This window comes from Coptis chinensis, chromosome 2 (assembly GCF_015680905.1).
Source record: "Coptis chinensis isolate HL-2020 chromosome 2, ASM1568090v1, whole genome shotgun sequence".
In the NCBI taxonomy this organism is placed as follows: domain Eukaryota; kingdom Viridiplantae; phylum Streptophyta; class Magnoliopsida; order Ranunculales; family Ranunculaceae; genus Coptis; species Coptis chinensis.
The window spans coordinates 72,482,703-72,507,447 of NC_141457.1; the positions used below are offsets into that span (position 1 = coordinate 72,482,703).

Sequence of the window (24,745 nt, forward strand, 5' to 3'; positions counted from 1 at the left end):
TATTGTTCATATATGTTTTGGGTATGAACAATCAATGTTCATGTCTGTTTTGGGTATGAACATTTATTGTTCATATATGTTTTGGGTATGAATAATCAATGTTCATATTTGTTTTGGGTTCATATTTTTTTTGGGTATGAACACGGACATTTTTCATCATACCTAAAAAGTATGAACAATCAATGTTCATATCTGTTTTTGGGTACGAACATTTATTGTTCATATCTGTTTTGCTCGCATTAACACTCACGCTGCAATAACTTCGGCCGACGCCGGTGCCAAAATAACTTCAAAGCCTTGACGCGAAACAATATACTTATGCCCTTGCCTCCCGGTGCGGATAAACAACTCACACTATTAACGATATAACATCGATATAACACCTTTCGGAATAAATAATATTAATTATCCGGTTCTGAGTATGGAATAACTAAAGCAATAATATCTACAGCAGAAGAAAGGAAGACCTCGGCATTTTACATAAATTGAGGAACCAGGGCTCAACCAAAGGATAGTTATCTAGTTCCTACAACAAGAATAAATAAACAAAACAAAATGACCGATTCCAATGTGGCTACTTTTTATATTTACCGCCAGCCTTTGGCGGCCAGATTTAACAAGGGAAGTGGGTTTCATGGCTGCCATTGGGTTGAGTGCTTTACATATCTTAAGAACAGCCCAAGCAGTCCCAAAAGCGTGCCCCCGCAAAGATCAAGTCCTTCATGTGTAGCCTCAGCTGCTTCTCTCCATGCCTACAACAGAATAACATAATGAGATGCATACTTGTGAGGCTAACTTAAAGCTGTATATCCTAGTAGCTTTCAATTGTATTTTTTAGTTGATTAAGTAATGATTGACTGTATGACCAAGTCATACATAAAGAAACACAACCACAAAGGTCTTGGCTGTACAAAAACGGCAGACACTTGGGCATTCATGAAAGAGTTTGTAGCCAGCCACAATAAATTTCAGCTAAGCAGAGCCAACCAACTAAACATGCTTTTAGGTGGAATGACCCATGCACAGCGGAACCTACCGCGTTGTTTATCTTCTAAATTGTATATATTGCCCGCTACCCAAACTAACCATAGTATTTCATAAATACTTCACAATAAATTCCTTTTGTAAAACAGACATCAAATTCATTATTCGTACTCTTTAGGATTGTATATCCTGAGCTTCTATGTTCCACGGGATATGATGGTTGATGCAGAGTCACCATCAGACTTGAGATACATACTGCAAATTCTTACCCGAAATAAAAGCGCCAAACGACAGTAGAAGAGACGAAGGAATGTTATCCGTTGGGCGCCGAACAATTATGAAAGATAAAATAAATAAATAATAGATGTAATTGCACTGCAACAAAACAATGTTGTACAGATAGTAAGCCATGAGGTGACTAAAGTAACTTAATACATAAGAAGGAAAAAAGAATTAATAATAAAGTGAGTGCAAATAGATCGACTTGTTGAATAAGTAAATGTAAACAACCATGAAAATAAAATAAAACTAATAATAAGGAAAAGAAACTACGTATGCACCGACGACAAATGCTTAAAGCAAGACTTCGGGTATCGACATTTGTAGTAAAGCTTCTCAGTTTTGGAGGTAGAAGAATACTTATGCGGGCCTGGCGGAAGTGCACTGGATAATGCCACATATAACCGCCATGGCTGAAAACTTCAGGTTCGAAGATCGATTCCCACAAACTTCACGGATTGTCCTTGTGATTTATTTATAGTCATGGAATAAGCCAAACGGATAGGAAATTGTCTTCTTGTCATATTGAAAGGAAAATCAAAGAGGATGGTGACAAAGAGATCCTTGGAATAAATACACGGTTACCTGATTTTTCACTGTAAGAATTCCGGCCCGAATAACGTGTGGTTGACATTGCAAGACCATCAAAGCGAGTCCCGCTGCATAACCCATCTCTCGGGGCAATATTAGCGCAAAGAACATTATTGGACAACCCTCTTTTAGATTGAGTCGAAATGGTGTGGCAACCCTGGGATCAAGTGAGTTTAGGTACTCATTTGGATCTTGATTAATATTTCTAGGATTATTTGCATCGCCTCATCCAACTTGTCGCAGCCCGAGAAAAGTCCTAGTTTCTCCCGGGAACATCACGTAAAAGCTCTTTGCATTAATGGCATTGACATCATCATTCCTCGAGAAAATTGTCCGTTCGGTTAAATAGTCGAGGGGTGGCGATGGAAGTTTCATCCAAATTAGGATATGTAGCGTAAATCAAGTCCACGAAGATGTGTGCAATGATGGATCGTTGAGGGTAGCTCAATAACTGCTCCAGGATCGTTTCCAACCTGATGACATAAAATGTGAAATAGAATATTATGAGAATTCTAATAGAGGAATATTATAAATTAGGACAGGAATGTTGGTACCTTTGTTAAGAACTCTGCAAATAGTAAATTCTCATAAGTGCCACGCTCTAATCGCATGTTCTGTACCAGGGTGAGAACATTGGCGTGATTCAAAGAAAAGAGCATCGCAAAGGAAGCACGGACAATTTGCTCTCGGGACCCTCGGGTATAACTCGGTAGGCATTGGCGGAAGTCACCACCAAGAACAACGGTGATTCCCGAATGGGTTGTCATTGTTTGAATATCCGCGAAGTGTCGCGATCAACGACTTCCAAACGTAACTTGTTTTGCATCGGGACCTCATCCCATATGATTAGGTTAGCTTGTGCGAATAAATCAGCTTGTGGTGAACGCCTTCAACCCACCCATACGAGTTATCCATAATATCTAATGGGATGCAAAAGGTTGAGTGAGTAGTCCGACCACCTCCAATAGTAAAGAAGCTATTCGGATGAAGCCACCATAATAGCAATGTGTCCTTGAGTACGACACGTAGCAGCAATGGTGTTGTAAACAAAAGTTTTTCCTGTGCCGGCTGCCCCATTCAAGAAAAATAGTCGTCCGCTGTTATGAGCTACTGAATCTGTCACTTCACTATATGCAAAGTGTTGCTCAGCATTTAAGTGGATGGCATTGGCATGTGCCTCTTCATTGTGTGGGTCAAATTGAAATTGCCTTTGCTCCCATATAAGTCTGTTCCCAACAACCAAGCTCCAATTTCTAATTGGGAGCGGCATTGTAGGAAAATGAGCAAGAGTTTTACCACCTAACTCGTAGAGAATATCATTTAAGAGAAATAACCCATAATCTTGTACCTGGGCATCTGTTGGATGAGGAATGAAGAACATGGTTTGAAGCTTGTATGGGAGGTCATCACAAATGCTTTCGCAAAATTCATTCCATAAGGCTTCAGGTTGCACGGATTGCACTCCGTGAGAATAGTACTGAAAAAGTCGACGAAGTTGATACCCGGTTGCATGATTGCGACCTCTTGTAAACATTGCACCCATTCATTTGTCGTCTTCAAGAAGTCCACGCATAATACATGCTTCTTTGAAAGTACTGAAGCGGAGGACCATTTCCAATTCTCTTTAGATCATCAAAGGATTGCGGACCTTTTACAACATTAAAGTAACCGCAAATAAAACCGCTCACCGAGTTAGGACTTGCAAAGTACATTCTGCCAATAGCAGGTGCTTGAGTCCTTTTTGTCCATCTATGCCACCTTTTACTCCAAACATAATGTTCTGGAAATTCTTGATATGTAAGCCCTCGTGCATCAGGATCTGAAGCACACCGCTCAAAAAATGCAGTTAGAGTTGACTTTTGTTGCTGAGCCCTTAAGAGAATAACATCCGTTGATTCATTAGGATTGTAAACTACTCGGTGCATTCCAGGGAGATGAAGTGCTAATCTCACAACAGCCGGCTTCTCTTGGTGAAGAGAAAACCCGAACAACCTCCAAACCGCTTCAGGTGGCCCGATATATCGTGCATCTAAATATTGTTGTATCTCATCCAAGTCATTGAACACCACTGTTGTCCTATCATGTCCTTTGAATATGTACTTGTGAATGTATTTGACACAACGTATCCCGGCACAAACTTCGACATTAATATGGCAATCGAACATCTTAGAAAGATAAGGATTGTATGGAACAACATCCCTATTATCAACTTCATGCCCTCTAACATTATATTTCTTGCCGGTGTCACGACGGCGGTAGATAGGATATCGATCTTATCCATGGTCGTAACATTTTCGAAAGCACGGGATCTTACGACTTTTGCAACGCCTATTTACCATACATGGACAACTTGGATTTTTAAGCCACATGGCCCATGAACCATACATTTGATAACAAGTCTAAAACAATTCAGTTCAATTATCCGGATCGGAAATTCAAAGCACAAACAATGTGGTCAACCCGAAAAGCGAGGCACCGCAATTTTGTCTTGATGTCGAAGATATATAAGAGCGTGCATATGTGGTAGACCACGTTTCTGAAATTCAATTGTGTAAACATGTGCAACAAAGAATACCAAGCACACCCTTGTCTCGATCTCTCTCATTAAAGCTCTTCGCTTTAGTTCAAACACCGCGGGCTACCACTTCCGGTCGATCGATGCTTGGTTTTAGTTCTTCTGCAAGGCCTTCATAACTTCCTCCCAATGTGGGTTCGCAGTCATGGTGAGGAATATATCTGGATGGTTGTTGAACCGAGTTATAGCCATTGAGTCCTGGAAAATCTCAAACATATGCCTTGGACTGCCGACGTATGATGCTGGTAGAACTACGTGCCTTCCAACTTCATCTGGATTTAAGATTTCTCTTTGGGACATCGGTGAGATTTTGATATAATTCAAAGACGAAGTACATCTTGCCTAAATCTGTAGTAGTACCGTAATTTTGTTTGTTCAAAGGCGTTCATGCATCAACTAAGAATTCACGAAATAGTTTTTTCCCTCGAGAATAGAAGAATATTAAGTTGGGGCTGAAATAGCGGTAAGAATAGAAGTCCATCCGTGTGAGAGGCGGTCGGCGATGGTGGTTGAAGTTGAGGGTCCGCGCCTCGGATCTGGTGACCACCCAAGCTCTCCACGAGGAAACATTAACACATAGTGCAAAGGTAAGTATGCTGGATGACATTCACTGATATGAACAAATTCATTTCCCCCTTTAAGATAAATCACAATGTCTCGCATCTTGTCCCCGCCACCGCCATCTCCGGGTAAAATAACAGCAATTTCATCAGCTGATGGCAAGTTGTAGCGGCGCTGTTAGTGGCCGCAGTGTAATGTAAATAAGCATGGATGTTGAGATTTTCATCATTCTCAACAGAAGCTGATCTAAGAACCTCATATGCATGGAGGAAAGTGTCAGAGAAACGGTTATATTGGAGCATAGTTTCGTGCAGGATCCTAAGAACATCTACATCCAGATTAGGATTTCGAAGTCTGCCGGATATCCAATCTTTGCACTTGGATCATAAATATAGAGTTGAGAGTATGTTGCCCTGTCTGCTGGATCGGGAATAAGAGCTCTGCTCGTGCCGTAGTTCTCCATGTATAGTGAAAGGTCGTGGACCTCAACCAACAAAGACATGTTCATCACACCTAGGCTTGTAAATGCAAACGCTGATTGTATTGTCTTACGTACTTCGAAAAAAGACTTTGACTTGCGATCATCTCCCTCGCATTACAAAGTTTTAAGGGCAGCAGGCAATGTCTGCAATGGAGGCATTTATATTTTTCCTTGCAAACAGCAAGTCCCAAACCGAGGATTTGCTAGCGACGATCTAGTCAACCGTTCGTCTTTCCAATGAAGTGCATGGCAGAAAGGACACTGAACATTCATTTCCCCTAAGGAGTGACGTCCTTGTTCAATTGGACGGTTAAGAACATTAGAAGGAAGTACATCATCTTCATTGTCTGTCATGTCATCATTTCCATCATATTGTTGTTGTCTACATAATAGCGATTGTGTCAGCAAAGTAGACGAAAATGCAAATAATGACAAATTTTTCGATAAGAACAGGCGTATACCCTGCATTTTGGTGATGCAATGTTGAAGCACCATTTGATGTTGTTGGATGTGGTATCCCATGAAGTAATGATGAGGTTGAAGACTTCGGGGGCATACTGTTGTAGAGAATACATGTAAGAGTTATTTGTAAAAGTAAAGATCATACAGTAACAAATAATTGCCTATTTAAATACCTTGCATTTTGATGACCCATTGCAGAATCGGTCCCGAAAGACGTGATGGGAGGACATCTGTAAAATAGCCTTACAGGATTAAGATGTCCCACGACTCGTTGAAGAGATTCAGAGGAAGTGAGTAACTCGAATCCAGGAATAGGTGTAATAGGGCTATGGTAAGTTGGGCGTCTCACAGCTTGAGGAGGAGTACATAGATTTGTAGGAAAGATATTTTGTGAGGACCCAGGCAGCCGCTGGAAATCGGGTAAGACTGGTGCGGTAGATTGTGCGAACAAACAGTGTGAGTTATTGTTTTGTTTAAGGTGTTTTTCTCGTTCCCTTCTAACACGTTGTGCCATCATTCTTTTTGTTAATATCTATAGCAAAGGAAACAATATAAAAATCTATATAATAATAGCTATAAATGTGTTGGAGTAGTGACAACAATTTGAAATTTCAAAAATAAAATCAATTAAAAAAACAAGACAGAAAGTAAGAGCTCTATAGTAACACGATAGACAGTATATATAATATAGTTTGGTGGGAGAAATAATCGTGAGGCGATGGTAGAATAAAACACATCGACAATATTAATAATAGGGAAGTTCAATTCGAAGTGACTGAGCACGAACGCACGGTTGAAGAGAGGGAGGAATGTCATCCGTTGGGCGCTGAACAATAAACAAATAAATAATAGTCTTAATTGCAATGCATCAAAGCAATGATGTATAGATAGTAAGTCATGAGGTGGTCAAGTAAGACACGAAGGCACGAGGTGGTGAAGACTCAACCTATCTTGAGGGGAATGTAAATCGTCTTTTTGGTTTGAAAGTGCCTCAAACGGGTGCATTGCCCTTATCCACATTTGATCTGGTGGGTTGCTTAATAAAGATAAAGCAGAAAAGATTAAGTCAATACTAAGCAATATAGAAGAAGGACACATCGACAATATTAATAATAGGGGAAGTTCAATTCGAAGCTGACCTGAGCACCAGACGACGGTTGAAGAGAGGGAGGAATGTCATCCGTTGGGCGCTGAACAATAAACAAATAAATAATAGTCTTAATTGCAATGCATCAAAGCAATGATGTATAGATAGTAAGTCATGAGGTGACTGAAGTAAGACCTGGAAGGCACGAGGTGGCTGAAGACTCAACCTATCTTGAGGGGGAATGTAAATACGTCTTTTTTGGTTTGAAAGTGCCTCAAACGGGTGCATTGGGCGCTTGCCCTTATCCACATTTGGTCTGGTGGGTTGCTTAATAAAGATAAAGCAGAAAAGATTAAGTCAATACTAAGAAATATAGAAGAAGGAAAAAAATTTAATAATTAGGAGCAACGGGCATCGCACAAGTACGAAGGGTAGTAAAATTCATAACAAAATAATAGAAAAGTGTGAGAAGTTGAAGTAGTACCCGAAAGGCAGGTGGTGGTTGAAGGGTCAACCTATCTTGGGCTGGATCAGAATTATGGTTTTCATGGTTTGAAGGATCCTCGCGTGGATTCATGGGGCTTTGCCCCCGTCCCATGCATTTGGGAGGTCATGTGAAGAAGAAGGTATGAACGTAAAACGCATGAATATGTCTAGCTTACATCACATAGTACACAATCAAAGAATCATTCTTACAAGTACTTGGATGTAAGAGTGAAGTCCCAGTATACTCGTGGAACTACGGAAGCGAGTTCCAAAGAACTACCTAGAAGCACATGACAATGGCAATTTAAATTGAGTCGTGAAAGAAAATTAGAAAAGTTTCTCGGACATCCATAGAGCATAATGAGTTGGTGACAATTAAGCGTTTGAACTAACTTGTACTGTTTTTCCAAGATAATCTCCCTTTGCTTTCTTTGTCAATTACAGACTGTTCCATATGAAGAATTTAAATTCAAATTAAAATAAGAATAAAAACTTATTTTACAAAATGAACAATACCCGCTTGCATTTTGCACATTTTGCAGCAGAGAGACTTTTGTACAATACTTTTTTACAGGAAACCCACTACAATAATGAAACAAAAGACACAGACTGAAATTATTGAGAAAGTACCTTAATATTATCGTGCATAGATGTGATGACCTGAAATATCATAAAGCACAAGATAGCAATTATTAGATAAAGACTAACTCAAGGCACAACAATCATTTTAAATTCAGAAGAAAAAAAAAAGGTAGGAATCGAGAAAACATGATACCTCGGTGAATAAATGATGGAGAGTTATTTGGTTGGCTATGTCAAAAGTTGAAAATGCTTTAAGAAAGTCCTAGAAAAAACATGGACCCACTTCACAAAATGAAACTATAGATAATATGAATGCATGGAATTTGGGGACAACCAATATTAAAACCCATAGTCGGCACTGACATGAAAACTGCAGACTAATGACATGGATACATTTCTACAACCAACTTGTAATAAGTACAGTATTACATTGCATGTTGTTAACAGGTTTATTCTTACGATAAAGCTCGGAAAATAGTGATTTGGCCATCAAGCTCAGCTAGCTCCACACTGATAGCAGACAGTATTGCCACATGTACATTACTAACAAACAGTCTATATTTTCAAATGAGAAGAGTAGCTTTAATAGAAATGTGTATTGAAGTTTTGAGTCCATATGAAAATAGAAATACAATAAGGAAAATAAATGCACCTGAGAAATGAGAAACCGCCGAGACTAAATAGAAATAAGCAGCTCATAAACGAAGAAAGTCAGATAATGACCGATCGGATCTACGTTAGTTATTTGTTGTTGGATCTACAACTTTATAAAAAAAAAAAACTTTATAAAAACAAACAGAGATTATTTGTTGTTGGATCTACAACTCTATAAAGTTTTTTTTTTAAAAACACAGAGATTATTTAAGGTTGTTTTTAAAACAGAGAGCGTGAGGGAGTGGTAGCAACTAAAAGAGAGCGAGAAGAGAGAGAGACGATTGAGAGAGTTAGATTAGATTAAATCCAACGCGGTCGGATGTTGGTGTGTAAAGCAGCGTACGGGGCTTTCTCACTTAGATTGTCCACGTCATAAGCGAGAAAAGAAGTTTGTAGCCGTAGGATGGGGGCCCTGCGGGCCCTACACTACTCTGTATTGTTAATATAGATAGCCCGGCTTTTAAAAAGACTTTAAATAAGTACCAAATCTAAAACACCTACAACTTTACCTACAAAATGATTTAAATCCTAATCTTTTGTGCATATGATCTACTAACCATAAAAAACATATCTACAAAAATTCAACTCGTTTGATATCCTCTAACTTAGATAAAATTGTTTTCCTCTTTTGAATATATATATATATATATATATATAAAGATCCAGAAATGTCTAGTTTTTGCAATCATCTTTTGCCAGTGTTAAAAATTGTCAAACGAGTTGAATTTTTGTAGAGATGTTATTTATAGTTAGTTAATCATATGCACAAAAGATTAGGGTTTAAATCATTTTGTAGGTGAAGTTGTAGGTGTTTTAGATTTTGTACTTATTTAAGGTCCTTTTAGGAGCCGGGCTATATATATATATATCGGTTTGTCTAGAGTGCCACTCTTATAGTGACACTCTTATCTCGCACTCCTCTTGGTCCGTCAGATCTGTTCTTTAGATTATCAGATCTAATTCACTAAAAAATCGCGAAATTTCAAAATTTCACACTATTTCAAAAACAAAAAAACGAAACCGAAACCCAATTTTCTCTCTCCTATTCCGATTCTCCAATTTTCCCAAATCCAAACCCAACAATTTTCGGTAAATCAAAAATGGAAAATTGAAACCGAAAATTGAAATCAACAATGTGCTCAAGCTGCATCATCAATCAAACGTTCATAAATCAATTCCAACTTCCTCAGCACCAAAATCATTCCTCTCTCCAGCACCGAAACTTATCCCTTTAAATGTTTCTTCTGCTAGATATGGCCTCCTCATGGTTTCGGATATTTGAGACAAGGAGTATGGGAGTGATTATGTAAAAGGTACATCTTCGCTTACCATTGTTTTTGCAGAATACTATACTTTATATGTATACTTGTTGTGGACTTACTGATGTTGCGAAAAGGTTTTTTGATAAAATGGGTGAAAAAGATGTTGTGACTTGGAATATTATGATTACCCATTTGAGTAAGCAGGATGATGATATGGAGTTGGCTAGAAAATTGTTTGATGAAACGCCCGGAGAGAAGTGTGAGGTCTTAGACTGCGATGATAGCGGTATGTTCATGTGGGAATCGAAAGAGGCGATTCAGAGCAGTCTTGACATGGAAGCTGCTGGGGGAACACCTAATGAGGTCACTGTTGTGGCGGTATTAGCGGCTTCCATGTCTGTCTTTGTGGATAGAATTGATAGATATGTAATTACTATAGTGCACTTTTGGTTATGGTGCTTGCCTATTGGAACGTTTTAATTGACACTTGGATTGTCATTATACCATAAAAACTTGAATTTTGATAAATCTTCATCAATTCGTTTGGGTTTAAAGACAAGATTGAAGTTTGAATGGTATTTAATTAGTTTGAAGATTCGTTTGGCCATCATTTCGTTTGGGTTTGTCAACTGCAGCCTCTGCTGGAATTCGGCATGGAGACATCCGTCCAGAGAATGTGATCCATGTTAGTTCTGGTGTGAGGCATCCTTATTATGTTCTTATTGGCTGGGGGCATGCCATTTTAGAAGAGAGGGATCGCCCAGTCATGAATCTTCATTTCTCTTCAACTTATGCTCTCGAAGGCGCGGCTATGCTCCGGCTTCGTGATGAGAGCCTGGTCTACTTGCTTTTCTTTACAACTAGTGGGGCTGTTCAGATTTGGATTCGGTCGAGGGGCACTTTGCAATGGAGGGAAGCCTCGTGGTCAAGAAGATTGATTCAAAGAAACGGGGGACATTTCACACATGCTTAAAGCTTTCGCTGATTATGTTGGCAGATCTCGTGGTACACCATATCCTATGGATTATGAGATATGGTTGAAAAGAATGAGAAGAAGATTCCATGAAGAAGATCATGGGAAGGAAGTGGAAGTTTCGGTTAGGATTAGTCCATAAGCCAAAATCGGAATGTTCGATGGTTATGGAATAATCGGACCATTTTCACTTCCCGTGATCGAAGTTTCCGGAAGTCTTGGGGTGCTTGAATGGAATCATGTGATTTGGTGTTTATTTTCCTACAGATTTGAGCATCCCCAGATTACTTGGGCCGAATGGTTTGACACCGAGAGGTCGACGAAACCGAAGCTCCTAGATGGTTGATCTTGTTAATTGAGCAACAACCATCGATCGAGCTTGGTTCTGGCTGAGAAGAGGAGCCACACATCCTACGAGCTTTGGTGTTTCAGGGAGTCTAATCCATCACAATCATCCCTTATATATCGAGTCTCTGCTGTCGTCCACTCGTCCGACCTCACAAAGAAATTGAAGGATATTATTTTTCTGCAATTGTGGCGACCTGCTTCATTTCAAACTGTATGTATTGCTATTTTTCTTTGTAAAGATATGAGCTCTTCCTGTTGTCTTTGGCGGGCCAATCGAAATCAGACTTTCACGATATATTTTTGTTTTTCTTTTGTAATATTAGAAAAGTTGCATAGCGAACTTCTTCCATTGTGTTCATTAGACGACTCGAGGACCGGCAACTAGGCAATGGTATGCTTTAGCTGCAAGCGATGATGACACTAAAGGATCTAACTTTGCAGCCTTAGGAAATAGTAGTCCGAACTTACATTGGAGTTGTCCATTAGTACTCAATAGGCTGCCTTCCACTAAAACAAATTCAAAATTTGCATTCACTGGAGTATTTGAAATTGAGTCCGAATTTCCACAAACTTATTCTGTTTCAAATTTTGTGTAATTTTGCAATCAAACTGTTTCTCCAACAGTAGGAAAAGTTGTTTTTTTCCCACTACACGCTTAATCCTACTCACGTCAAATTGTCAATAACGTCTCGCATTATTCAATGATTTAAGAACTTCGAAATGCAAAGGATCAAGCCGAAGCTAAATCTCGAAAGGCGACCGAAAAGCACATTATGAAACCATACCACCAAAGCCATCGCTGAAAATGGTTTAACCAACAGCAAAAAATTTAATTGATACTCAGAACTTAATATGCTCAACCAAACCTGTACACTCAACAAGATCACAGACAAGAAGACCATGAGGAGATAAATAGATTCAAATTATCCATTCTTTTAGCTGCGTATAAATAGTAGAATCGATACTCTATTCCACTTGAAGTGGTCAATAGAAGAAGAAGAAGAAGAAACGAGTTTAAACAGAACAGAGATGCCAAATTCACATAAGTTCTCGTGAACGGTCAACAACACTCAAAAACATACAATGAGAGATGGATTGATGTCATTTCTAATATTTCCCTTAGCAGATCACATTCCGAGTCTCAGTTCTAAAACAAATGTATTTCAAACACTACTGACACTCTTAATCAACATCCATGTCTTCCAGTGCTGCTTTCGCTGCTTTGGCACTCTCTTAAAGCTCATCTGGAACCTGTAGTAGACATATTTAGAATGGATATGTAAGTATTGATACATTAATAACTAAAGTTAAACCAACTCCACATAGCTAAACCGTAGAAACATTTGCATGCTTGAATATGCGTGATATTTTTTAGGGGAAGACCTGATTTTGTTGCTTGGAAGTCGTCCGAACACGAGTCTCAAATCCCTCTTGTTGACCATACTCTTTGTAGTAAGTCTTTGCTTCGTGAACACTTGTAAAAATCATTCCTATATAAGGAGCAGCTAATGTTTGCGTGCCTTGAACAGGGGCTTTAGTAGACGAAAACCCAACTACGTCTTCTTCGATATTGATTGATGTCTCTGTCTCCATTTCTATAAATCGAAAAAATTACAAATATAAATAACTTAAACAGACAAAAATCCCAATGTACATAAACAGTGTAGATAACTTAAACATCAAAACTCTGACAGAGTTCACCGAATATGCTAATTCACCGAACTCTGACAGAGTTCAAAACTCTGACAGAGTTCACCGAATATGCTAGTTAAAACTCTGACAGAGTTCACCGAATATACTACTTCACCGAACTCTGACAGAGTTCAAAACTCTGACAGAGTTCACCGAATATGCTACTTCACCGAACTCTGACAGAGTTCACCGAATATGCTAGTTAAAACTCTAACAGAGTTCACCAAATATGCTACTTCATTGAACTCTGATAGAGTTCACCGAATATGCTACTTCACCGAACTCTGACAGAATTCAAAACTCTGACAGAGTTCACCAAACTCTGACAGAGTTCACCGAAATTGTCGCCGTCTTTAAACGAGGATATCAATCATAACTATAATCATAGCAACCTAAATTAAATCAAAATTCAAGTTTTTATGGTATAATGACAATCCAAGTGTCAATTAAAACGTTCCAATAGGCAAGCACCATAACCAAAAGTGCACTATAGTAATTACATATCTATCAATTCTATCCACAAAGACAGACATGGAAGCCGCTAATACCGCCACAACAGTGACCTCATTAGGTGTTCCACCAGCAGCTTCCATGTCAGTAAACATACAAATCGCCTCTTTCGGATTCCCACACTGAACATACCGCTATCATCGCAGTCTAAGACCTCACACTTCTCTCAGGCGTTTCATCAAACAATTTTCTAGCCAACTCCATATCATCATCCTGCTTACTCAAATGGGTAATCATAATATTCCAAGTCACAACATCTTTTTCACCCATTTTATCAAAAAACCTTTTCGCAACATCAGTAAGTCCACAACAAGTATACATATAAAGTATAGTATTCTGCAAAAACAATGGTAAGCGAAGATGTACCTTTTACATAATCACTCCCATACTCCTTGTCTCAAAGATCCAAAACCATGAGGAGGCCATATCTAGCAGAAGAAACATTTAAAGGGATAAGTTTCGGTGCTGGAGAGAGGAATGATTTTGGTGCTGAGGAAGTTGGAATTGATTTATGAACGTTTGATTGATGATGCAGCTTGAGCACATTGTTGATTTCAATTTTCGGTTTCAATTTTCCATTTTTGATTTACCGAAAATTGTTGGGTTTGGATTTGGGAAAATTGGAGAATCGGAATAGGAGAGAGAAAACCTTCGTAATAGGAGAGAGAAAATTGGGTTTCGGTTTCGTTTTTTTGTTTTTGAAATAGTGTGAAATTTTGAAATTTCGCGATTTTTTAGTGAATTAGATCTGATAATCTAAAGAACAGATCTGACGGACCAAGAGGAGTGTGAGATAAGAGTGTCACTATAAGAGTGGCACTCTAGACAAACCGTATATATATATACAGTTTTGCTCTAGTCAGGACTTCCCGAATAAAAAAACTTCCGGAGCAAACAAATTCACGTGATTTTTTTTTTCTCTCCACTTTTTTCCCACCTCTCTCTCTCTCTCTCTCTCTCCATTCTTACGAAACTCCATCCCCTTAAAAAATAAAATAAAAATGAAGACAATATATGATAAGCGCACACACACGCAGTAGATAGATAAACAATTAATAAATTTAACACATCAAGGAAAAATCGTTCAGTATGTCAAAAAAGATTTGAAGATGAGAAGTCATACATGCTGCTTTTGTCTATCTCGGGGCAATAATCCATCCATTGGTGCCAAACATGGCATTTGTAGGATATCTTGAGAGTGTTTCAAACCTTCATTTAGCTGAGCTTTGATGCAAATGGTTGGCACGATTACTTGATAATCAATTCAATCTCCCAACAATTCATAACATGCTCGAGCAAACCAGCAAGGAGGAGAAGGTCATGCAGAAAACAACCAGATTTTATAAGAGGCATTGCATCTCAACTTTTAGTATCAACCATAGTGGCGAGATATGCAAAGAAATGGGTTGGGGATTTTGGAGGAAGAAAAATTGGTTATTAGAAGCCTTCAGTCCTTACAGTAACCAGGACTACATAGAGAAGAAATTATTATATGTACAGTCTCTATATTAGCAACGACAGAAATCTGAAGGTCAATGAAATAACTACCTGGAGGGCCGATAATGGTGCCAGTCCACGATCTCATAAATATGTCATCACCATCATCCATTCCATAGCTAACTGTTCCATCCCCAATTCCTTTCTCCCCCCTCTCAAGTTCCTCGAGTAATCTGAAATTTCTAGGAACTGCAAATGACCAATGCACATTCAGCTATTACATACTCTTATAGGAAAATATACGGATCAAAATATCAAAGACTGATTGGTATCTAACAATGAAATGACCAAATTTACTACATAAGAGAACCGGTATCTTGACTCTTTAGCTCACATTTCTCAATTCTTTAGTTCCCACAACAGTAGTAAATTAAGAAACAACACAAGCTTATAATTACTTTGCTTTGTTTTTTTATCTACGAATTCTACCAAAAAAAAAAAGGTGAGATTATTTCCTAGTGTTGGAAAATAATGTGGAATTTGGTTATATAAGGACATACTCTTAACGCTTTATCCACCCAGTTCTCATTATAAAGGAATTAGGATTATAAACAAGTAACTCTGGTTCCAGAGCATACCTCTGATTTTTCTATAAGGGGAAGAGTGGTAAAAGTAAGAGAGTTGAGAGTTCTGTAATTGAGAAAGGAGATAGTGAGTTGTTCTTTCTAGACAATCCAACATGGAAGAGAAACATAGTAAGTAAGTTTTGGATTTGAGGCTTTACTTGCAGCTAAGTGATTGTGCTTACAGCGTAACACTGTTCCCGTGAGCTCGAGGGTCGAAAAGCACAGATTTTTGGTACGTTAAGCTAGTTTGTGTTTTATTAAAGCTTGTATGCTCAACAACCACTCTTAAATTCAACCATGCACAATCATAGGACAAATGCACCACATTCTGAACATTGAACAATCATAAGACAAACGAACACAGGTGGAAGTCTTCTAGTACATCAAGTGGACCATCAAATTTTCATGGAAATACAATCATAATATAAAAAATTTGAATAAATATTGCATAAATTTGAATTATAAACCTAAACAAAGGCATAACGAGTAAATCAACTTTACAAAACTAATAGAAAGACATCAAATTTCAGTAGCAGAAATTAAACTAGAATCACGAGTTGCTATTATTAATGAGTCCATGATGAAAACACATACTAAAGAACAGTGCTAATTCTAGTTACGAACCCCATTTAATTTACCGAAGAAAAAAACTACTAACTCCATTTCACAAATGGATAGCGCCACCAGTTCACTATATGGTCCACTCAAGGCAAGCGTTCAACTTCTGTAGAGGCTGAAGAGTTACCACCACCATCAGCTAGACTTTGAGTGTCAGTTGAACCTATAACAGCCAATATTTAGCTCAGTACAAATAAAAATAAAAATAAAAGAGTACCTATTAAATAAAAATAGTAAGCAATCGAACATTACCAATCAACTTCGGACAATTTCTTTTGTCATGTGATTGCCCAGTAAGTCCACATCCATTACAACGCCTTAGTTGACTTGCTTGAACCTGTGCCTTCTCTTTTCCCCCTTGTAATCTATGTTTTCCACTGCCTTTTGCTCTAATAGGATTAGGCTCATTCAAAGTCATATGTTGATGCGTTTTTTCTGTTGGAGAAATTCCAACTCCTTTAATAGCCAGCACTTCCTTAATCTTTTCATGTACCACTTTCAAATGTTCTTCATATACTTCACTTGCCTCTTCACAAACTACAGCATCATCAAGTACCCTTGAAGTAAGATGAGATAATTTTGTGTGCCTCAACAACATAAAGTTGTTACTATTTTCTTTCACTTCTTTCCCACCATCTGTTAGTATTTCTTCCAATTTTGTGTCTTTCCTCCATCTACTCAGTATATAAGCATCCGGTAAGTAAATAATTTGACTAACTTTCAAGTAAGCCAAAATGTGTCTACAAGGAATTTCTTCAAATTCAAATTTCTTGCAGCTACAGGTAACAAAATTTAGAGCCATATCATATACAACTTTCTGCGGTCTAGAATCTTTTGCACTTGGCCTTTTCACCATGTAGACAACCTGCTTTTCATTATCTACTGAACTTTCAATAAAGTACTCCAAACTCTCCCACAACTCATTCTGAAATCTAAGAAAAATAGACAATGTATAAATATCTGCCATCTGTTTCTCCATAGAAATTGGGGTTTTCATCACAGGACGCTCATTGCTATCAACATGATCAGCTTGCAATTCTTTATGGCGCTGGTATTCAAGTGCCCTATTAAATCGCGTAACAAATTCATTTAAAGAAATTTCCTTAGAGACATACCTCTTGAAAAATGCATGTGAACTTTCTGCCCTTTGACTACTTGACATGCCGGCAACGAAAATGTGTTTCACAAATGACGAAACCCACCTAGACCGCATACCATACAAAGCAGCTAACCAAGTGTTATTTTTTAGTTCGCTTTTCCCTATTGTATCTTGCCACATTGCCTCAAACTCTTCCCCAAACTCTGTATTCCAAATGCATTTTTGAAACGCAGTATAGTGATCTCTATAGATGATTGCATCCAATTTTTCAGAAAACTTGTTTAGAATATGCCAAATGTAGTATCGATGATATGTATTTGGAAGAGCTTGAGCAATAACTTTTGACATAGCGGGGTCTTGATCGGTGATAATCATTTTGGGAGGGCCAGCTGACATTACTTCCATCCATTTTTGGAGTAGCCAAATAAATGATTATGTCGTCTCATCATACAGGAATGCACAACAAAATATTACAGTCTGGCGATGTTTATTCACCCCTACAAATGGTGCAAATATCATACCATATTTATTGGTTTTGTAGGTTGTATCAAACACTACTACATCACCGTAAAGCTTGTACGCCCTTATTGCCTTTGCATCAGCCCAGAAACAATGAGTCAACCTATTTTCGTCGCCGGTCTCAGTTTTGAAAGAAAATGAAGAATTCTTTTCTTGCTCTGACAAAAAATATTCCATCAATATCTCTGCATCGTGCCCATCTACTAAGCTCTTTGAATCTCTAACAAAATTTCTAAGGTCTTTTTCTGTACAACCAATATTTTCTATTCCACCCGCTTCCATTGAAAGAATACTAATTTGCTGGTTTATAGGTATATTAGCAGATGATAAAAGATTAGACAATGACTTTTTTGTATCAGATACGCCACGGTGAGATCTTAATAGATGTACTTTATGAGGGGTCGAAAGTGAATGGTTGTGGACCTCGATAAATTGGCTGACGCTGTAACCCGACTTCAATTTATTCTTCAAAACTGACAATTTTGCCTTGCAACCCTCACGAACAATCCCCCGACGCCTTTTCTTTTCTCTCTCATTTTTCTGTTTAGGTTTCCCCTCTTTGAAACAACAATACTCCTTCCTAGTTATTTCATTGCCTTCTTTATCTCTTTTAGTAGAATTACTTCTTATACTAAATTCAGCCACTTTTGCATAATTGTTGTAAAATTCTTAAGCTTCATCCAAAGAGTGAAATTCTTGTCCTATTTTTAGTTTGAAATCCTCTTTTACTTCAGGCATATAAACCATATCAGACTGTTCTTCTTCATCTGAGTCTAAATGTTCAAACTCCATATCCATTCAATAGATGCTACACATGCATGACAATTTCAAAATATGAGCAAAATTATAATTAGTTGGCATTTAATAATAATTTTTGAGAAATTAAATGTATATATAAATTGAACATACCATTTCAATATGTTGAAAACGAAATATAATTAATTAGCATTTAATAATAAATATTTGAGAGAAAAAAACAGGGAAAAAATTGAGCGTACCAGTGTACTGATACTGAAAAGCAAATGTAGTCTAGCGTTGGCCAATTTGTTCCAGGTTGGAACATTCTTAAAAAATGGAAAAAGTGTGGTGGTGATATTGAGGTGAGAGTGTGAAGGTGGGGTAGGAAGTTGAGAAGTGTGGATAAAAGAATTAAGAGAGAGAGAGAGGAGAGAGGCGTGAGAAGCAAAATTGGAGAGAGAGTGTGTGGGGTCAAACAAAATTAATAAAGTGGTGAAATAAAATGGAGAGAGAGGAGAGAGAATAAAAAATGGGCTGAGTTCACATGAAATAAAGTGGAAAGAGAGTGTGTGGGGTAAGAATGGAGAGAGAGAGAGAGAGAGAGGAGAGAGAGCATGAATTTGTGGAAAGAGAAGAGCATGACTTTTAGAATAAGCATACAAACGTGTGTGTGTGTCTATGTCATGGTTTGTTTTTCTCCAAGTTAGACTTCAAATCGAGTTTGCACTCAACGTACCGGTCAAAATTCCGATAGTAGTTCAACGGTCCAGCAAAGCCTTTCTGCTCAAATTTGCTAGCATAATAGTTAACGTCTTCTGCCAACAACCAAGAAGGAAGGGGGGGAGTAATGGTTCCAACTATTCCCTTGGGTAATATAGCTGGACCTAGACGGCAAGATGTCAAAAAATTCTGGACAAGTGTTGCAGTGTTAACTTGAGAAAACTCGGCTTCCATAACTCCCGGTTCCCGCACTTCACACCTGAAATTTGTCGGGAGGAGGAACCCTATCGGTAAAAGAGGTCACTATCTCGAGAGAAATTATATGCAAATCAAGAAATGTGAAGTTTCAAATCTTTCTCAATTAACTTAAAGATAATATTCAATGTAATGTTTCTGGCGCATAAAATCCTGGTGAGATAGGTTTCTGTATAGTTAAAGCATAAGCAATTGAAACTTACACATCAGGCATTTAACACAAAAGGTAGATCAACAATTGAAATATAAGTTAAAGGACAATTTATCACTATGTCCGGTGTTTCTTTCAAGTGGTAGTCTGTGAGTGGGATGATGTACGAGTCACGAAACAGTGAGCACCCAAAACATGCTAGGAGACGGTGAAACTCTAAAAGGTTGGGATTTTTTCAATTTTGTGTTTGGTTGTCTTTTTCTAAATGAAACCACGCATGTAACCCCATTGTAATTGACTTTTGAGAATGGTAGAGCAAAATTTTGAAACGCAGCAGCAGCAAGTGAATTTCTTTAGTTTTCCTTCGTAACTTAGTGACTGGGAGTCGTAATCGCTGAATTTTGCGGATTCACTCGCAAATCCATCTGATCCCCAATTCATTCATTCTTCCGCTAGCCAGCTAAGCTAAAGCTAGCCTTCCACCAGCCAAAGAGCCTATAAATGCCATGGAATTCCTCCTCGTGGCTATCTTAACTGCGGATTCTATAAGACCGTGGTCAATCAGTCCCTCTGTAAGAAGAACACCGCTTATTCCGCCAACAGCTTAGTCTGTGCATGAATGTGCAGCCTATGGATTTGTAAATTATGGGGTTTTGGATTCTAGAATACACAATACTTCCTCTTTTTCCAACATGTCTCTAACTCTCTACTCTACACATGCATTCCTTCTTTCTTACTCATAATTTTACTTTGCCATTTAGTGTCATTTGAAAACCTTGATGTCATTGCTCACAACCCTACATCTTCAATATGTTTTAGCAATACAATCATAACCACTGCTTTTGTCCAGTATACATCTCACAGCATAGTTGTTTCTGTTGATAGAACCATCCTTGGTTTATTTGCCGGTCTGTTTTCTCTCACTTTTCTGCAACTCTCTAAACGTAGAAGAATATTGATGTACACTACTTTTTATTCTTCCACCTTTGTGCTGACAAATATCATGACTTCTACGCAATAAAAATCAGCCAGAAAATAAAAAGCGAGAATTCAAGGTGTAGTTCCTTCATTGACCTTGAGTTTATTAGATTTGCTAATATAGAGACTGTACATATAATAATTTCTTCTCTATGTAGTCCTGGTTATTGTAAGAACTGAAGGCTTCTAATAACCAATTTTTCTTCCTCCACAATCCCCAACCCATTTCTTTGCATATCTCGCCACTATGGTTGATACTAAAAGTTGAGATGCAATGCCTCTTATAAAATCTGGTCGTTTTCTGCATGACCTTCTCCTCCTTGCCGGTTTGCTCGAGCATGTTCCGAATTGTTGGGAGATTGAATTGATTATCAAGTAATTGTGCCAACCATTTGCATCAAAGCTCAGCTAAATGAAGGTTTGAAACACTCTCAAGATATCCTACAAATGCCATGTTTGGCACCAATGGATGGATTGTGCCTCTGAGATAGACAAAAGCAGCATGTATGACTTCTCATCTTCAAATCTTTTTTGACATACTAAACGATTTTTCCTTGATGTGTTAAATTTATTAACTGTTTATCTATTTATTGCGTGTGTACGCTTATCATATATTGTCTTCCTTTTTTTTTGTTTTTTAAGGGGATGGGGTTTCGTAAGAATGGAGAGAGAGAGAGGAGAGAGAGCATGAATTTATGGAAAGAGAATAGAGAGAAAAGGTGGGGTTGGAGAAAAAAGTGGAGAGAAAAAAGAAAGAGAAAAAAAAAGTCACGTGAATTTGTTTGGTCCGGAATTTTTTTTATCCGGGAAGTCCTGACTAGAGCAAAACTGTATATATATATATATATATATATATATATATATATATATATATATATATACTAGCTTTTGAACCCGTCCTACGAACGGTTGTCGTTATATTAAATTATTCTAAATAATATTAGCAACTATACACAGCTATGAGATATAAAAATTATATTAATCACTCATTCAATTTTCTTGCGCCACTCTCTATAAAAAGAAAGTACCAAATCTTGATAAAACTCATCGATATATTTTGGTTATTGGGTTATTTAATAATAGAAGTTTTATTGAAATTTTGTGAGAATGCCCAATGTGGCGAAGACGATATTGAAGCTACTTGAATAGCAAGACATTCTCAATCATAATAAAAGAATTGTAATAAATACTACTTAAAATGTAAAACTATACTTATCGAGACATTATATTCTCCCTACATATAATACAACTATGTTTCGTGGTTAGTTCAATATATTTGCATCAAGTTTTCGATTTTACGTTAATTATTCTTTGATGCTAGTTCAATATAGTTGCATTTAGTTTCCGATTTCCCATTAATTATTCTTTGAGGTTAATTCAATGTAATTGTATCAAGTTTTTGATTTTCCATTAATTATTAATTAAGGTTAATTCAATGCAGTTGCATCTAGTTTTCATTGTTTCGTTAATCACTCTTTAAGGTTAATTCAATGTAGTTGTATCAAGTTTATGATTTCCCGTTAATTATTCATTAAAGTTAATTTAGTGCAGTTGTATCTAGTTTTCAATGTTTCGTTAATTACTCTTTGAGATTAGTTCATTACATTTGCATCAATGTTTCAATTTCCCATTAATTACTCTTTGAGGTTAGTTCAATATATCTGCAACCAGTTTCTGATTTCCCATTAATTATTTCTCGAGGTTAGTTCGCATCTAACTTCCAATTTTTGGTTATTTATGTTTTGAGGGTAGTTCGATGTAGTTACATCCGGTTTTCGATTTCCAATTAACTATTCTTTGAGGTTATTTCAATACATTTGCATCCAGTTCCCGATTTTTCGTTAAATATTCATTAAGGATATTGTATCCAATTTTTGATTTCTCGGCTTATTAGTTAATCTATGATTTTAGTTTAATGCAGTTGCATCCAGTTTCCGATTTTTCGTTAATTATTCTTTGAGGTTAGTTCAATGCAGTTGCATCCAATTTTCGATTTTCCGTTAATTGTTATTTGAGGTTAGTTCAATGCATTTGTAGCAAGTTTTCGATCTCCCGTTAATTAGTTTTTTGAGGTTTGTTTGTTAAATGCAGTTGTATCAAATTTATGATTTCCCGTTAATTATTCATTGAGGTTAGTTCAGTGTAGTTGCATCCATTTTTCGATGTTTCGTTAATTAGTCTTTAGATTAGTTTATTATATTTGCATCTAGTTTCCAATTTCTCATTAATAACTCTTTGAGGTTAGATCAATACATCTGCATCTAGTTTATAATTTCTTATTATTTATGCTTTGAGGTTAGTTTGATGTAATTTCATCCCGGTTTCTGATTTCCCATTAACTATTCTTTGAGGTTATTTCAATGCATTTGTATCTAGTTTTTGATTTCCCGCCAATTATTCTATGAGGTGAGTTCAATGCAATTGCATTCCGTTTTTGATTTTCTGTTAATTATTTTTTGAGGTTAATTCAATGAATTTGCATCCAGTTTCCGATTCTCTGTTAATTATTATTTGAGGTTTGTTTGATGCATTTTTGCATACTGTTTCTGATTTTCCGTTAAATATTTTTCAAGAATTTGCATCCAATTTCTAATTTCCCATTAGTTATTCTCCAACGTTAGTTTAATGTAGTTGCAGTCAGTTTTCGGTTTCTAATTAATTACTTTTTAAGTTGAGTTTATTGTATTTGCATAAAGTTTCCGATTTTCCGTTAATTACTCTTTGAGCTCAGTTCAATGTATTTGAATCCAGTTTTCAATTTCCTTTTAACTATCCAATGTGGTGTATAATATCAACTTTCTACTGATTCATCTATAGTGTCTTTGCAAACATGACATAAAAATAAATTATGTTTGATTTACTATATGAGATCATCAAAGATTATCTAGTTCTTGATTTTCCGTTAATTATTTTTTAAATTATACCTGACTCACTATGTGAGATCTTCAAAGATTATCTATGAACGGGTCCTGTCACATTAATTATTCTGAAAAATATATGCAACTATATATGCAGAACTATTATATACAAATATTGTATTGATCACTCATCCAAATTTCTTATAACATGAAACCCCCACATACTCTCTAGTAAAAAAAAAAACTCGCCATTAATAAAACCTTTCACTTTCATTTTATTATTTAATAATAGAAGTTTGATTGAAGGTTTGTGAGATTGTCTAATAAGACGAAGTTCATATTGAAGTTACTCGAATAGCAAGGTGTTCCCAATCATAAGAAGAAAGATAAGATAAACACCGTTTTAAATGCAAAACTATATATACTTATCGAGACATCCCCACAACATATAACACAACTATATTTTGAGGTTAGTTCAATGTATTTGCATCCAATTTTTGATTTTCTGTTATTTATTTTTTGAGGTTAGCTAGTTCAATGCAGTTGCATCCAGTTTTCGATTTCTTGATAATTATTCTTTGCAGTTAGTTCAATGCATTTACATCTAATTTCCAATTTCATGTTAATTGTTCTTTGAGGTCAGTTCAATGCATTTATATCCAGTTTTCGATTTCCTGACAATTTTTTTTTTATGTTAGTTTGATGTATTTATATCCAAGTTTTGATTTCCTGTTAATTATTCTTTGAGGTTAGTTTAATGCAGTTGTATCCATATTCCGATTGTCCATTAATTACTTTTTAAGATTAGTTTAATACTTGCATGTGCATCCAATTTCTGATTTCCCGTTAAATATTATTTGAGGTTAGTTCGATGCATTTATATCTAGTTTTTATATTTCCCGTTAATTGTACTTTGACGTTAGTTTCATGCAGTATTATATATATTTTAAAATATTTGTCATTATTGGTTTGCTATTATTATTTTTTCATTTTCTATTATATATTTTGTGATGTTATTTTTTGTATAATTTAGTTTTCCACATGTAATTTGTTTTAGTTTGGTTTGGTATATAATTTATTTAAGCCCAACGTACACTTTAACTAAATCAATAGTTATACAATTTATTTAAGTCAACGTCCGCTTTAATTGAATCTCGTTATTACGCTAAAATTGGAAATTATAAAATTCATAAATTTAATTGGAATGTGTCGTAATTAT

At 36.7% G+C, this 24,745-nt stretch overlaps 2 protein-coding genes and 1 long non-coding RNA gene across 3 annotated transcripts; all 3 read right to left on the reverse strand.

Moving 5' to 3' along the window:
• Nucleotides 1–2,830: 2,830 nt before the first annotated feature.
• On the reverse strand, nucleotides 2,831–3,397 carry LOC147517639 (uncharacterized). Its single transcript, XM_086593659.1, has one exon. The coding sequence runs from the start codon at nucleotides 3,395–3,397 to the stop codon at nucleotides 2,831–2,833; it is 567 nt and encodes a 188-aa protein (XP_086449785.1).
• An 8,922-nt stretch (nucleotides 3,398–12,319) lies between these two features.
• On the reverse strand, nucleotides 12,320–14,195 carry LOC147517640 (uncharacterized). The gene is made up of 3 exons (XR_015213917.1): nucleotides 13,894–14,195; nucleotides 12,709–12,920; nucleotides 12,320–12,576 (listed from the first exon to the last, which is right to left on the reverse strand). It is a non-coding gene; the product is annotated as an uncharacterized LOC147517640 (long non-coding RNA).
• A 2,099-nt stretch (nucleotides 14,196–16,294) lies between these two features.
• On the reverse strand, nucleotides 16,295–17,703 carry LOC147517641 (protein FAR1-RELATED SEQUENCE 5-like). Its single transcript, XM_086593660.1, has 2 exons — nucleotides 16,461–17,703; nucleotides 16,295–16,371 (listed from the first exon to the last, which is right to left on the reverse strand). Exons 1-2 carry the CDS (start codon nucleotides 17,701–17,703, stop codon nucleotides 16,295–16,297), a joined length of 1,320 nt encoding a protein of 439 aa, XP_086449786.1.
• Nucleotides 17,704–24,745: the final 7,042 nt, after the last annotated feature.

Coding starts and splice junctions, on each gene's coding strand:
- LOC147517639 (XM_086593659.1), bottom strand. CDS start 3,397: ATGGGTGCAATGTTTACAAGAGGTCGCAATCATGCAACCGGGTATCAA.
- LOC147517641 (XM_086593660.1), bottom strand. CDS start 17,703: ATGTCAGCTGGCCCTCCCAAAATGATTATCACCGATCAAGACCCCGCT. Junction 16,372..16,460: donor AAATTGTCCGAAGTTGATTG/GTAATGTTCGAT, acceptor TGGCTGTTATAG/GTTCAACTGACACTCAAAGT.